General features: G+C 35.1%; 1 protein-coding gene across 1 annotated transcript in view; it reads right to left on the bottom strand.

Annotated features, from left to right (window-relative positions):
* LOC149797235 (uncharacterized) overlaps positions 1 to 15929 on the bottom strand; it is a 66458-nt gene that overhangs the window by 46092 nt on the left and 4437 nt on the right. Inside the window, exons 3-9 of the mRNA XM_089960734.1 lie at positions 12639 to 12781; positions 10770 to 10928; positions 9026 to 9058; positions 8297 to 8485; positions 6917 to 7082; positions 5042 to 5147; positions 2673 to 2771 (exon numbers count right to left, since the gene is read on the bottom strand). Of these exons, the coding sequence (XP_089816860.1) occupies positions 2673 to 2771; positions 5042 to 5147; positions 6917 to 7082; positions 8297 to 8485; positions 9026 to 9058; positions 10770 to 10928; positions 12639 to 12781 (895 nt within the window). The remainder of the gene's footprint in view (positions 1 to 2672; positions 2772 to 5041; positions 5148 to 6916; positions 7083 to 8296; positions 8486 to 9025; positions 9059 to 10769; positions 10929 to 12638; positions 12782 to 15929) is intronic.

Raw genomic sequence — 15929 nt, 5'->3', positions numbered from 1 at the left:
AAACTCCAACATCTTGTACCTTCTTAAAGTCCATCATATGGTCAATTGTTACAGGAACAAATAAATACACACTGGGTGATGGATAGAGAGAAAGAAAACAAAAGTAATGTGAAATTAATTAAAAATTTTAATTTGGTTCATCACAGCTCAAAACTCATAAAAAATAATGTATCCTTAATTGTGAACTAAAACAGCTTTAAATAATTTTACATCGGGAATCTCACACATACAAACATGCATTACATATCCAGTTGTTTTTACATCACTGCCGGAGATTCACAAAATTCAGAGCTATATAATTCTACATATACAAAATGTTTCTAAAGGAGAAAATAACTGCAATTAAAAAGATAACTTTGCTACAACCAGCAGACTAGAATATGGAGTATTTCATCTGTTTATATAAAAAAGACATACTTTATGAACTCTATATAATATAACAAAATGATAGATACACTACTTCTAATTGTTTATGTGGCAGCATTTACTACAATCCATAAATCAGTGCCAATTCCTGCTATCTTTTCGGGTGTTGAAAATCTTTTCTCATAAAGTTTACTTCTCCATGGACAAAGAAATATTAGACTGTTACCTTCGTTCATATGCATCTTAACAATAAACATGTTCTGTTAAGATTACCATATTAATTTTCACCTCAAGTAAAACACAACACATAAAATCTATTGAATGTTTTAGTCCTATGATTATGAACTATGAGATACATTGCCCAAATGGTACTTCTATATCTTATCTTTACCAATGGATATGCCATATCAATATAATTTCTTCCTCATGTAAAAATGAAATTGTCCCAGTCAATCGGCAATGGGAATTCTTGATGGCTGGCAATTTATTTGCAAATCAAGGCTTGTAATGACACAAATTAATTACTGGAATAATATGGAAGCATCACTTTGTGTTCTATAAAAAAAAAATCCTTTTTATAAGGAAACAATTCCAAGATGAATACAACAGATTTATCCATGGATGTACTTAGTCAGATGATGAGTCCTATATAAAAGGAGATCAACTGTGCAAGTCCACAGGTATGAAGAAACATTTAATTTAGAGAATTCATGTTAAATTACCATCCCTGAAACCTAAACTGAATGTTCTGCGAAATAGACAAAACAGAAAATTTACATCAGATATTCAGTTATGCATTCAAATGTATAACATTATTTAAATTAAAATATTAAAGGTTTTGAAAATATTAGCAAAGAAGCTGAGAGTATAATTCTTTATTATGTGGCATCACAAAGTTTAAGATATAAACACAACTCTCCTGTAGAAAGGCAGAAATTTCAAAAAATGGTGCCATATTATCAGTTTATCGATGAAATAAACCAATATGCAATATTCTGATAATGGTGAAATATTTTAATATCTTAAGATCATCCAAAACTAGTAAAGATGGGTAGTATTTACATCGAAAATGATCCTAACTGTAAGATCTATTAATTATAAATGAAATTTTAGAAACAAGATCTTTAATGCAATAATTCTCATTCTTAATGATGTTCTTCCTTGTCTGAATACGATGATCATTTATTTTTCAAAAGGTCGTAGCAGCTTCAACAGTTTTTCATCCAAAAAATGCACCAAACAAATACAGGATCTACACTTGAACACAGGGGCTTGCTTCCGGAACAAACGATGTTTAAGGAACTTCAACTTAGCTTTCGGTAGGAGCACTTGGAATGAGGCCATAGTTTAAATCTTCAAGTGATACACATGACACTGTTCTCATCTGAAAAATATCAAAACAGAGATGTCTTAATACAAAATCCTTCAGTAATTTTTAATGGGAAAGTCCATGAGAATGTTTACTCCACCTGATAGATATTAACTTTTAAAATAGTGAACATGTAAATTAAGTTAACAAAAGTCTGCGCTTATTAAATATTTTTGCTCCAACATTTGAAAATCTAGCTTATCAATACCATGCTGGCAATTGCACAAATTGTCATGGTAACATGTATGAATGATATGAAAGCATCCAAGTATATCAGGCAGATTCGTTGGTCAGTTTGTGTTAAAAATACTGAATTAATAAAACAACAAATTTAACCACATAAATCTTCAAGGTCTGTTTGTTATTAATCCAACAGTTTTATTTACCAAAAAGGACCTAGTTTGTGACAATTTCCAATCTGAGTGAAAGTACAAAGACATCAGGAATGTCAACTAGCATCTAAACAGTTTGTAATGTTCAGCATGTAAGTACTTTATTTTATAAAAGAACATATTTTCCATTCTAGAATTGAAATGATAGGTCTCCTAAATATATATGTAAATTATTAAATGCAACATTATCTGTTTCTTTCAAGATTACATTACTAGTGAAAATCATCATGCTCCCACCCACCAATATCGATGGATTTTATCGAAATACCTTATTAAACACAATGGCTCGCATCGGTCATATACACAGGTTGTCAACTAACGGGTATACAATAATTTGTTGATGATAAACTTTTTAAAATAAAAGATACATGAATCTGTAAGCTTGTAAATACTGGAGAGCAGAGATTTGTTTATCTTAAAATTTTAAATGGGATCTATGGTGTGATTGCTACATTCAAACCCACCATGTAGTGAACTATGCTACAATGAAGGAGAACTGTACATCACTCCCACTATGAATTAACGCTCACCTCTCATCTTTCCTCTACACTAATGGATAGCTGGATGATGTTGCTATACCACACATATTTCCCTTATTTCTGGCCATCTTAATGTAGCCTTTGTCTCCCCAGCTTTCACCCCAGCTGTAAAGAAAATACACAAATTGATGAATTTGCTTCCAATGCTTATTATAGTGAAGTCATGAAAATTCACAATCCTGAAATCTATGATCTTGAAGAAAGTACTATATAGTTACAGTGCAGACATTAAAAGAAACCATGTTTTAATTGTTGTATCTTAAAGATGATAGAAGAAAAAGTGCAGAAAAGATGAAGGACATGCCAACAAAATGAAATGCATAAGCACACTATGGCTAATCCCTGTACCTCAAACAACTCTAATCATATAAAGGAGAAACAAAAGAAACCTTATTTGGGGTGTGGCCTCGACCATTGACCCTGAAGACCTCAAACATCTCCTGGTGACAATAAACAAATATACAGTGCTTAGACCATTTATCTTAAAAAAGCCGTTAAATTAGAAAGCACAAGTGCAAATTTGACATCCACAATGTGACCTTAACCCCTAAAACATGATCCACAGTGTGGAACACGACATATCTTCTAGTCATAAATTACTGACCTGTGACCTTTAAGACAGCACCCAAATATGCTATGTGACACCTAGAAATGATGCACATTTATACTAAGTATTATCCATATATCGAAACTGCTGTGAAGTTATGAAGTAGCATACTGAGCTGTTTCCTTGACCCCGAAGATAAACTAACCCTTATAAATATATCTCCTAGTTATGATACTAGTGTGCTTCACATTTCTTTGAAAATACAGGGAACAAAATGAGAAAAATGACGTTACTGTACAAGTCTGTTTTTCTTCTTCAAAAATTTGAATGAAAGCTTAGGTAAATAAATAATTTCTGATAATTTCTTGTGACATTACAAAATCATGACGATATGCAAAATATGAATATACAATTTTCAGAAATGAGGAGACAACTCTTGTCTGAGACTCTTTTTCACGATAGAAATAGATACAATGTTTTATGAAGATATCTCAAATGGTTCACAAGATATACCTGAACAAAGGTATGATGGAGTGACTGACCCAGTTTGTAATAAAAATGGGAATAACATTTTTACAACATCCCGTCATGATAGAAAAGCATGCAGTCTCAAAAGATATCTTGATGATTCAGGAGAAATTAATTGATCAAAAGCATGACAGACAAATGGAAAAGCCACCCATTCATGTATACTCCCCCAAAACGAAGTTGGAGGGCGGGATGGATATGAATCAAGTCCAATCAACGTAGTGTATTGGTATTTTAATTCCCAAGCCCTGAATTTGACCAAAACAATAAAAAATAAACTTAAGTTTTCCCCACAAGATATTTGCATCTTCCTTTTCTTTTCATCCTGCCACCATTTTTACATTCTAACAGTCATTTTTTTGCAATGAATATTCTGATTTATACATCAGATACATGTATCACACTGATCCTACTTATAAAACTGCTGCTAAAAAATTCCAAAGAATTTTTATTTGTAAGGAGTTCGGAAAAATAAAGAATTTTCACAAAAATTTTATAATTTAGCAAAATCTGAAATTGTTGCCTTCTCTGCATTTCAGATAAAGAGTTTAGCTATTCCAATCTAATATTTTAAGTACTGTAAAAATGCCTTAAAATGCACAGCTGTAACCCAGCTTAAGCAGACAAGATAAATGTCTTATTCCCCACATGTGCTTCTTAATGATTTAAGAACAAATGTTGAAAAGCATCATGACAGCCCCCATTCCACCCACCTCTGAATTACTGACCACCTGCCTACACTTGTGACCATGTGTTAATATTCTTAGATGAACCTAATCAAACTGGTATAAATTTGTTCTGAATTAATCCAACACTGAACAGTTAAAATGATCTGGAAAGTGTTAAAATATTAATAATACAAAACTACATTTTTGTTTTGTTCGAAGACAGCTGAAAGAACTGGTTTGATAAAGTGTATATTCCTATGTCAAAAATCTTGTTTACACTAGCTCAAGGTATGTATTTACTTGTGTGCATGTCTCTTCTAGGAACAGTTTGAGTAATACTGAAATGTTTGCGGTATTATACCATACATTTGTGGGATATGGTGCTAGTTTTGGATAAACCAAACTCATTTGGGATGTGGTGCTGGTATTGGATGTACCAAATATTGTGGAATATTTTGCAGGTATTGGTTGTACCAAATATTTGTGGAATGTGGTGCTGGTATTGTATGTACCAAACATCAGTGGATATCGTGTTGGTATTGAATGTACCAAACCTTTGTTGGATCTGGTGCTGGCATTGGATGTACCAAAGATTTACATAACATATAGAACAATGTACATCATATTCATACCTATTTTTCACAAGCCAGTAATCTTTACCATCCTCTGTGCCATATCCCACAGCTAGGACACCATGGTCCAAGTCTGTAGTGCTGCATTCCTCCTCCTCATACACTCCTGAAATGTAAATAAAACATCTATGTGCTTTTTCTTTTTTAAGAACAAGGAATTGGATCAGCCTGGAATTTTTTATTTCCAGTCTGGCTTGTTACAGCAGAAATAATTTTATGAGTTAATGTCCATTTGGTAAAAATCCTTCTTGATATGACAAAACCATTCATAAGAATTAGGGACCAGACTATCAATATGTTCATTGTGGCAGCCACATTAAGGACCAATCTGATATCATAATATGTCTTCTGGTGAAAGCCCAACACCAATATAACTTTCCATTTGGATGAGAGAGAATGTGTGTATGTGTGTTATTTGGATTTTTAATGTACCTTTACCAATTTTCCAGTCATATCACTATGTCTGCCATGTGGCAGTTTATACTGATGTTTAGCACTGGGGTATCATGCTCCTGGCATGTAGCATTATGTTCCACCCAATCACATTATCCTGACATCATGCCGACCAGTACTAACACAAAAATCTTAATGGTGAGCACCAAACAAGCGAGCCCACAACCTCCTGCATCTGAGACAGACACTCTAACCACTGTGGCAACTGGAATGGTCCATTTGGGAGAAGCAGAGATAACATTATTATCAAGATGGCTGCCATGCCAGCCATAATGATGTCAGATCAGCATAATGTTCATTTAGGACCAACCCAAACATCATAATAAGTCTTTTATTGAAAACCTTGTGTTGATATGACAATCCATTCTTCTGGAGTAGTGATAACATTTTCAACATGACAGCAAAACCATTTGAATTTAGGACAATCTCGACACCATAAGATTTAGTCTGGTGAAAACCCACTCTCTCTCTCTCATCTATATATACATATATATATATATATATATATATATATATATATATATATATATATATATGACTTTCCACTCAGAAACATTTTCATGACGGATGCCATATAACTATAGTGGACATCAGATCAGTACCATGTTCATGTAGTATCAACCAGACATTATAAGACATGTTTTAGTGAAACCCCCATTCACACAACCATCTACTCAGAAGGAGCAGTGGTATGATTTTCAAGATGGCTGCTAGTGAACATACTGAATGTCTGAGCAGCAATTTGTTCATTTAGGATCTTCTAGACATCAATATGTGTCAAGTTTCATGGCAATCCTCCAAGAACTTTAGGAATAGGAATAATAAACTTGTTCAACTGGACATGTTGACAAACAACAGGCCATCCTATAAGCTCATCAAGTCCATGACCAGTCGAACGAAAAACTGCAATCAAGTTTCATTCAGAAGATTCTAATATATTATTCAGCTGCAGGCCGAATATGGTAATATGTGCAACAAAACATCAAGGAAGCATAGCGATTTCTTAATGGCAGACATCTTCATATGACTGACAACACATGTACATAGTTTCATGATGAGCCACTAAAACCAGACAAGATTCTGTCATATACTAAACACAGCTCCAAGTCAAAAAGAGTAATAACTGGGGAAAAATAATTAAAACAATCTGATAGTGATAAGTAGTGATAATAAACTTGGCTTATGGACAGATGGTGGACAATATACCGTCCCATCAGCTCTTTAGGTGTAAAGCTAAGGCAAAATAGGACACTGCTACTATACTTATTTTGGTCTTTAAACTTGACAAAAGTGGATCTTATGGGACCATTTATCTTGGAAAAACTAGAGAAAACACTGTAAAGCACGTTCCTTACAAAGGCAGGTTTATAAATGATCCAAACAGCTTCCTAAGGTGAAGAAAGTCTGAGGTTTTGTCATTACCTCCTGAATATGACTGGAATGAGCTGTGACTGGCATCAATAGCTACGGAAATTGGACCAATGGTAGCAACAGCTTGCTGCAAGGCTGATTCACTGCCACTCTCAATATCCACACAGCCAGTGTCCTTTGCAACTACCTTGGAGGAACTATACTTGCATTTTTGATCCTGTTTTAAATATAAAAAAACATTGATGGTAAAGATATCAAAGATCTGTCATTTTAAATCTTCACTGGTGTGATGAGTTACATTTCAAACCTGACTGCATGAAATTCCCTCCAAGGACTAACACGTTACTGGCAAATTGTTTTCCCCAGGAAAACAAAGATAGGGCTGTTTTTTTGTTTTCATAGCCAAGAATTCTTCAGCAATAACAAGATTTCCAGGCTCGATGTAAAATCGGCACCATTTTCATTTAAGTCAAAGCAGACATCATTAGAAGTCTTGTAGTGAGAACTTATATTCATTGAGTAAGCCATTAAGAAGAAGCAATAACAAGATTTTCAAGATGGCCACCATATCAAGATGTCTGCCAAATTAAGCAGTTTTGCACAAAAAAATTGATGCAATTCTAAAAACAAAACAGATTAGTTGCGAAATATATATCCCAACATTAGCAGGGTAGATCCAGATCTGCTGTTGCATTATGTAACAGCTGATCAGGGTCATTGTTGTATATGTTATTAATGATTTCCAAAATAAGGTAAGCACTGAACACCATACATGTTCAACTGCTTTTGTAGACGTGTATACTACTATGAGCTCTGGTGCTGTTGTAAAATATAATCATGGATCATGTTCACTGTTGAACACTCTATTCATATTTCCAATGGAGTACTGGACCTTAACCTGCTGTTCACACTGGGTGTGTATAATAAAAAGATAAAGTGCTGTACCATTTAATCATACATGGTATCCAGAGAAGGCTCAAACAGGGTACTCTGATTACTCAAACAGTTCAATATGACAATCCAAAAGAAATTTGACACTGCATCACTGGAAGACTATTCCACATTAAAAGTGCCTCCCCTATGTCCAAAGTATGTTTTATTGGAACAGCCCTAGCACATTTTCAGACAGGTACCACAGGACACAGTGCTCAGAGTTTTTACCATTTTGCAGTCTTGCTGGTGAAAAATGTTCTTGAGTGGAATTAGGAGATATTGCTAAAACTGACTAAATAAAATACACTTGAACTCGGGAAAAAATATCGATTCACAAGCAAAACAAATCACTGTCTCATCTGCAACATGCACTACCACATAATCTTCCTGGAGATACCCATAATAAACCTTTTACACAGAATGTTATGCTGCATGATAGCTGATCATATGTTCAGCCATTTACTAGTGAAGGCAAGGCAATTAAATATATATTTATACCTTGGCTTTGTATGGGTATGCCTCCTCTGTCTCTATACCATACTTCTTGATGTACTCAAAGGCCTGGTCCATCAAACCGCCACTACAACCCTGGTTTCCGAAGTCACCAGAGCAATCAACCAGCTGCTGTTCACTAAGACTGATCAGCTTACCGGTCTTGTGGAAGTTCTGACCCTCCAGTGAACCTGTCTAAGAAAGAGAAGAGCAAAGCAATTTAAACCCTTTATTTTTGTCCCATAATTCAGACATTTATCAAGAAAAGAAAAAGAAAATCATTAAATCCCCTCTCCCACATATAATGTTCTTTTCAATGTCAAAATCTTTGAAACTTGTTTGCCCTTGTTCTCAATTCATATCCTCAGTGGATAAAAGTCTAGACTTGACTTACTACCCCATAATATATGGCAGGATGGCTGGGAAAATAACTCGAATGGCTCACTGATACGAGTCAAAAACACTGCAAAATGCCTATGCTGTAAATCACCAATCATTTACATGTCATTTGTTTAAACGGATCGTTTATATGGACCAAAAATATCATCATTGATTAAAACTGATATTCTGAATAACTGATTTTTGGACAAAATAATCATCACCTGAGGAGTCTAAAAACTGTAAATTTAATCAATTTTTATGCACAGTAAAAGTGAACAACTTCAGAAAATGGAAAATGTCATGTTTCTGATGTAAGAATCCAGAACTGCAAATATATACTGTAAAAATACTTACTGTGCTGAATGACCAGCATGAGCCACACTGCTCCTGAAAAGGAACAGATAGTAAATATTAACAACAGGCTGAAAACCCCGATTTATTTCAAACTGTAATTTATCAGACCTGGGCATGATTGGCTTATTTTCAATGTGAAATATATATAAAACTGCACACGTTTATTTACAAGCTGGTAAAAATAAAGTGTCCAATATGGCAGAAAGATGTCTAGGCTGTCATGCTGAGATGCATTCACAAGCCAAATCATGCGAGTTCTCCATCGCACCACCAATGGTAACAAAATATAAACATAGTTTTGTATTTATTACATAACTCATATTTTACACTTTTGGAATATTCTTATCTTTACAAAAATTGGGATTTATGAAAGTCTGATTCACTGTATCTAAACACATTAACATGAAGATGTCAAAGAGACACCAATTAAGCTCCAATCTGGGTATGTGATACAGAAGCAGACTAATTATCTGAATAAAAATGCGAGATCAACCATGTTATCGTTAAATGGGTACGAAATAATAATGTATACTGCTTGACTTTTACATTTAATAGCTAATCTATAAGGAAACAAAGTATGAAGTGTGCAAGCTTAACTGGGAAGAAATTGTTTTTATAAATATATTCAACTAGTGTCCAACTCACATTCTAGGATTTCACAAAATTGTTTTTAAAACATTTTATTGTGAGAATCTTGTACATGCCACAAAATTTATACGAGGACTTTACTCTGCATGTTTCATAACTGCAAGAACTCTAATCCTAACCTTAGTTCTAACACTAGTCAAATAAGAATGTCTTATATTCCATCACAAGAAGAGAGTAACACTCCTTAGAGGCAGCATTTCTTAATGTTCTGGTTTAGCTAGAAAGGGTGAGAATGTGACTGGTTGAGGAAATGAATTTTAATTATCTATCCATATTAAACATGGTGTACAAAACAGTATCCATTAGTTTATTTTTTCCTAGTAATGTTGACTAATTAGCCTACTTACAGTCACTTGGCACAAATAAAATACTTTATCATGTCATTCACTGTGCTGGGGAGTTACCAAAGTCAGCCCACCAAACAGACCACAATACAGAGCTACTTTCTTCAATGACATCTCAATTTAGACTCATGCTAAATTAAAATTTTCTTTAAATAATTAATCTCTTAACTTTTAAAGTCAGGGTTTCAAAACCAACAAGTCAGACCTGTGTACAAATGATACTAAGCATATTTATAACTTTTTCAAAATAATTAGGCGTAAAACTGATCAAAGTGGTGGACCTTCAGATGTCCGTTTCCCCTCCACATTTCTGCGAGAAAATTACAGTTTATTTAATCCTCACTTTGTTCTTAAATTCACTCTATCTTTAGAGTGAAAAGTTAATGAGGATGTTTATTCAAAAAACACTTTTAGGAACAGTGATGCTAATCTCTGCTATGTGTCCTACACGTGCGACAACAAAATACTTGCTATTCTTAAATTAACAAGATGGTTATAACTGGTTAATATGTACTTTCATGATGACTGACCCATGTAAAACACATTTTTCTTGGCAGGTAAAAGGTTCTAAAACTTTTTCATGTCCAAAAATATGCCAGTGCACATATAATCCAAACTCTGAACCCTTGAACATGCAGCAATTACATGTCCTTGGATGTCATCATGAGTGAATTGACTTTTTGTTCTGTTCTGCACTCCAGCAAATGTTTTCACAAAGTAAACCAAGAATAACAACAACAGTCCCAGCATACCTGGTTCTTAACAGGTGTTACATATCCCTTCTCTCTCCAGTCGACTTTATCAGGCAGCATCACATTATGTGGGGGTAGGAATGTACTGCAGGTAGTATCTGTTAGATTGACTCTCATCTTTACACATCCACTATGCAGTGCTTTGAACTCTTCTGCTTTCTGAAAAAGAGAATACCATTCATAAACATTAGATGAATGTATAGCATAGCTCTGAGTTGTGAGATTGCCAGCATCTAACCCTTCAAAGTTTGGTTCTAAAATCTATCAGTTAGTGAGGCATCCTTGTCCTGCAGTTCTTAAGAAAGGGTTTTGTACCTTAATAACTGAATTTCCAATAAGACGTTTTCTTTGAACTGTCCAAAGTCCAAATGTAATCTGATCACCAATTTTATTTTACATTCTATGGAGACGGGACAATTTTGAGAAGTTGGCATAGGTATCCCAAAGAAACTTGGGTAGCTGAAACTTTTCAATTCAATCCATTTTATGTGAAAAAGGTATTGCTGAGAGGCAAGTACAAAAACTTTCAACAACCTATTTTGTAGAGTGTGTATGAATTGGATATTTATTGTAGCTTTAACAATTTTTCAGTCATATCACTACAATGTCTGCAGTGTAGCAGTTTATAGTGATGTCTAGCACTGGGGCATCATGCCCCAGACATGTAGCATGATGTCTCACCCAGTCACATTATTCTGACACCAGGCCAACCAGTCCCAACACTTAACACTTTATAAGTCTTTTGTAGGACTCACCCAGGGTTCAAACCCATGACCTCCAACATCTGAGATGGAATCTCTAACCACTAGGCCACTGGAGTAGTCATATTGTGCAGGTGAAGGTTCTTAACTATCCTCTGCTTAGTCAACATTTGGTCTAGTGCTTTTACGCTATTTTGTTTCCAGCTAATCTCTAAAAGATGTTCTGTTAAATAAACATTCTGTCACTCAATTCCAAGCTGCATCACTCAATTACATATTTTCTTACCACTTCCTGGAAAAGTACTCAAGATAATCAAGGATAATTGCCCCACTACTTAGCCATTATCTTCATACCTGGATTGAGCAAACTGCTGGTGAGCAACCTCTGATGCTGGTTAAAGCATAACAGTCGTGTGATCAGCCTAAAAAGATGGGGTGGGTGGGGTGAGGGTTGGGAGGGGTCTACTGATAGTGTGTGCTATATTTCAGTCATTTCCACTATCAGCTCAATAGGTATGGCATATACTGCTTTTCAAGTTGGTAAAATCCTGCAACAGGGTTCATCTATGGATGTCCCCTTAAAAGCCAATGACCTTTATTTTTCACTTTTGGCACAAGAAAGTTCCCTCCATAGCATCCATTAAAACCCCCATTAAGATAAAAGATCACCACAGATGATTTTAGACCGATTCCAAGCTTACTGAATAGACCAATCATAGCCAAAGATGCATAAAAAATAATTTTCATTCACTCACAGAAACCATCTTATAGGCTGAATTTACAATAACCAAGTCGAAGCATATAATTTCTATAAAAAAAATTCAAAGAAAGGAATATGCCTGCAGTCAGTTAAGTTTTTTTAAACAAGCAACTAACACAGGAAGCACATGTTTTACTGTGACAGAATTTAAGGTTTACTGATAACAAATTCAGTAACAAAAAGCCCTGATCTACTTCCTTGCATGCAGAACATTTTCCAGATCTTATTAATATTACAACCACACAGTGAGCTTCACTAAATAAATTTGCAAATAGGGCCTACATATAATCCATAAAACACATATTCTTGGAATACAGGATGCAGGGCCAAGCTGCAGGTTAACTTGGCCAGGTAAAAAAAATCTCAAACAAATTTTACATTATACTGCATCATCAGAAAAGACTTTACCAGATCTGAAAAGTGGTTCATTCCCATCCAGTAACTTTTCTCTCCTTTCTTGTATTTCTGGTTGTGGATCTCAATTTTCTTCATGTTCTCAGTAAAAACAGAGCGCCTGTAGGCTTCCTCTTCTGTGCTCTCATACTGTTTGTCTGAAAAGGTAGAATTAACCAAGACTAAAATCTACAGATCTAAGAAAAGGAGAGATCTCCTAGTACCCATAGGCTATAAATAGGCTCTGTCCAAGTAAGAAATATTTTTAAATCACACTGAATTTCTAATTGTAGCAATACCCCCCCCCCATGTGTTCTGTTGTTTTTACTTGCTCAATACAATGCCCCCTTTCCATTCACCTCTCAATACCATGCCCCCTTCCCATTCACCTCTCAATACAGTGCTCCCTTCCCATTCACCTCTCAATACAATTCCCCCTTCCCATTCACCTCTCAATACAATTCCCCCTTCCCATTCACCTCTCAATACAATTCCCCCTTCCCATTCACCTCTCAATACAATGCCCCCTTCCCATCCACCTCAACAACAAAAAAAAAAAACTCGTCATTTTTTAGAATTATCAGCACATTTACAACTCTTCAAGTTCCAAGCAAAAAGCATTGGCAGCATAAATTCAGAATTAAGTGAAAATAATCTACAGGCCTCTGTCAAATGTTATAATCATAATATAGCAACAAAAACAGAGGAAGAATTTCCAGGAATCCAAGATAAGACTATTTCTTCTATATTCGGAGTTGTGGTAACTGTGCTGGTAGAGCACTGGATTCATAAACCAATGTCTTCAATACCACACAGTCCACACAAGGCAGGATGCCTTGGTGTGTCCATGGAAAAGGCACTTGCATGTTCCCTGTAGCTCCCATTTCATCCGTAAAATGTTGCCTAGAATGTGTTAAATGTACCATTAAAACTAACAAAACCAAACCAAATCATTTTTGCCTACTGAATTTTGATGTCATTTCCGAGTCAAGTGATAACAAGATTTTCAAACCATCCATTGTGCTGGCCGTAATGGATGTCAGATTAACATCATTTTCACTTAGGCCATTCAAAAGGAGTAGCGATAAGATTTTCAAGATGTTTGTTGTACAAGTCATACTAGATACAAGAATGGCACCGTTTTCATTTAGGCCATTCAAAAAGGAGCAGTGATAGGATTTTCAAGATGGCCATTGTATCAGACATGCTAGATGCAAGGCTGGTATCCTTTTCATTTAGGCCACTCAAAATGAGAAGTGACAGGATTTTCAAGATGGCCATTGTATCAGTCATACATGATGCAAGACTGGCACCATTTTCATTTTGGACAACATAGACATCATAATAAGTCTTCTAGTGAAAACTCCATGTTGTTATGACTTTCCATTCAGTAGGAATGGCAAAAACAATATTTTCATGATGGATGCTATGGTGGCTATATTGGATGCCAAGCTGGCGCCATCTGTATTTAGAACAAACCGGATACCATACCGAGTGCTTTGGTGAAAACACTATGACAATATGAGCAAGATGGCTGCCAAGTAGGTCAGAGGTCAGATCAGCACTATTTTCATTTACAACCATGAAAACACCATAAGAAGTCTTTTGGTGAAAACCCCTAGTCAATACAACTTTCCATTCTGGAAGAGATCAAACAAGAGGATTTACAAAATGGCCATCGTGGTGTCCATATTTGAATTTATATTGGTGTAATTTTTATTTACAACAAACTAATCATAATAAACCTTCTGGAGAAACCCATGAAAATGTGAAGAACAACAATAACAGGATCTTCAAGATAGCTGCACTGCCAGCAAACTTCAAACATGGAATCTTTTTCAGACTTCAGTTTGTGAATGTGTAGAATTATAACAAAAAGAATTTTAATATTTCAATTCTGAAGATTGCCTAACAATGCTGACATGTCAAGCACTGAAAAAGTAAAACTGGTTAATGCCAATAAACATTATAGCATTCATATTTTCTGATGCTCAAGTTCACTTATTGATAGAGTTAGATATACATGTATGTAACTAATGGACAAAATTTGCATACAAAAACGGACAAAAAGTATTACAGTATATGGCAGAATACTGACAAAGCAATTCAACTTTCTGTTGGTAAACACAACCAACAACCTATACATGAGCAACCTACGATTTGTTATGCCTCTGTGAGCCATATCCAATATGAAGTTCGGACCATCACTGGTTGTGATCTCTGTAAAAACATTTTCATAATTTTGGGAAGGTCTGCACTGCCATAAATATAGGTATATTAATTTCATCACAGTAAATGGAATCGCCAAATAATGTCTTTAATTGCAAGTCAAAATGATAAAGTGAATAGAACATGATGTCTTAGAGCTGTGCATTGTTGTCATTCCAACTGGATGGGTTCAGCTGTTTCAATGTCTACACGTGCAGTGGCCTTTTTGTGTAGTATGCAGATTTACCCTACACTACATGTAGCGAGCATTGGTGGTACAGATTACAGACCCTTCAAAAGCAAATCAATTAAAGGATATTTCCACTCACCAACTCTCTCACTTGAAGTCGGTTAAGTGATTAAGTGATTACTTCCCAATTTGATCATGAGACAGTGTGTGACAACGATACAATCAAACTCACAGAAAATTGTTTCCCTCACTGATGCACAGTCAATTATATTCACCCTCTGAGAATGGACACAATAAACTGCCACACTGCAGATATCATAGCAATATGATTGAAAAATTGTTAAAGCTACGATAAAAACCCAAATGACACACATACATTAACTGTTTTCACATTGTAATGTAATTTACAGTGGCATGCATTAAATTATACTATAAGCTATCAATTAAACACATGAATTGAATGCGATCCCAACTCTTTACATGTAACCTGAAGGATGTCAACTGGAACATTTTCTTCAGTTAACTGATCTTTCTTGATAATGTATATACTGTCTGACACGGCCACACAATGTGGTCTCTGACCACTGAGTAACAATTATAGCTTGTTTTCCCATATGAACATACTATGCACCATGTCTGGTGAATTTTAGCTTGACAATCTCCTAGTATCTATGGAAGAGAATCAAGTCACAGGCAGACAGTGATCAAAGAAAAATAATTTTTGACAAAGGCACAGGACAGTGACATTTACAAAAAGCACAAGCGCTGACTCAAATTCCACAAGCACTGGCTTCAGATAAAGTATCCACAAAATTCCCCATTTTAAATATTATTTGACACACAATGTAGCAATTACTACACTTCAAATATAAATTTCATAGGGTTTAAAGGTAATGCAAGAGTCATTG

This window comes from Sinohyriopsis cumingii, chromosome 6 (assembly GCF_028554795.1).
Source record: "Sinohyriopsis cumingii isolate HCF-2022 chromosome 6, ASM2855479v2, whole genome shotgun sequence".
NCBI lineage: Eukaryota > Metazoa > Mollusca > Bivalvia > Unionida > Unionidae > Sinohyriopsis > Sinohyriopsis cumingii.
Note: the sequence above shows the minus strand (reverse complement) of the source record. Positions and strands in the feature narration are given on the sequence as shown.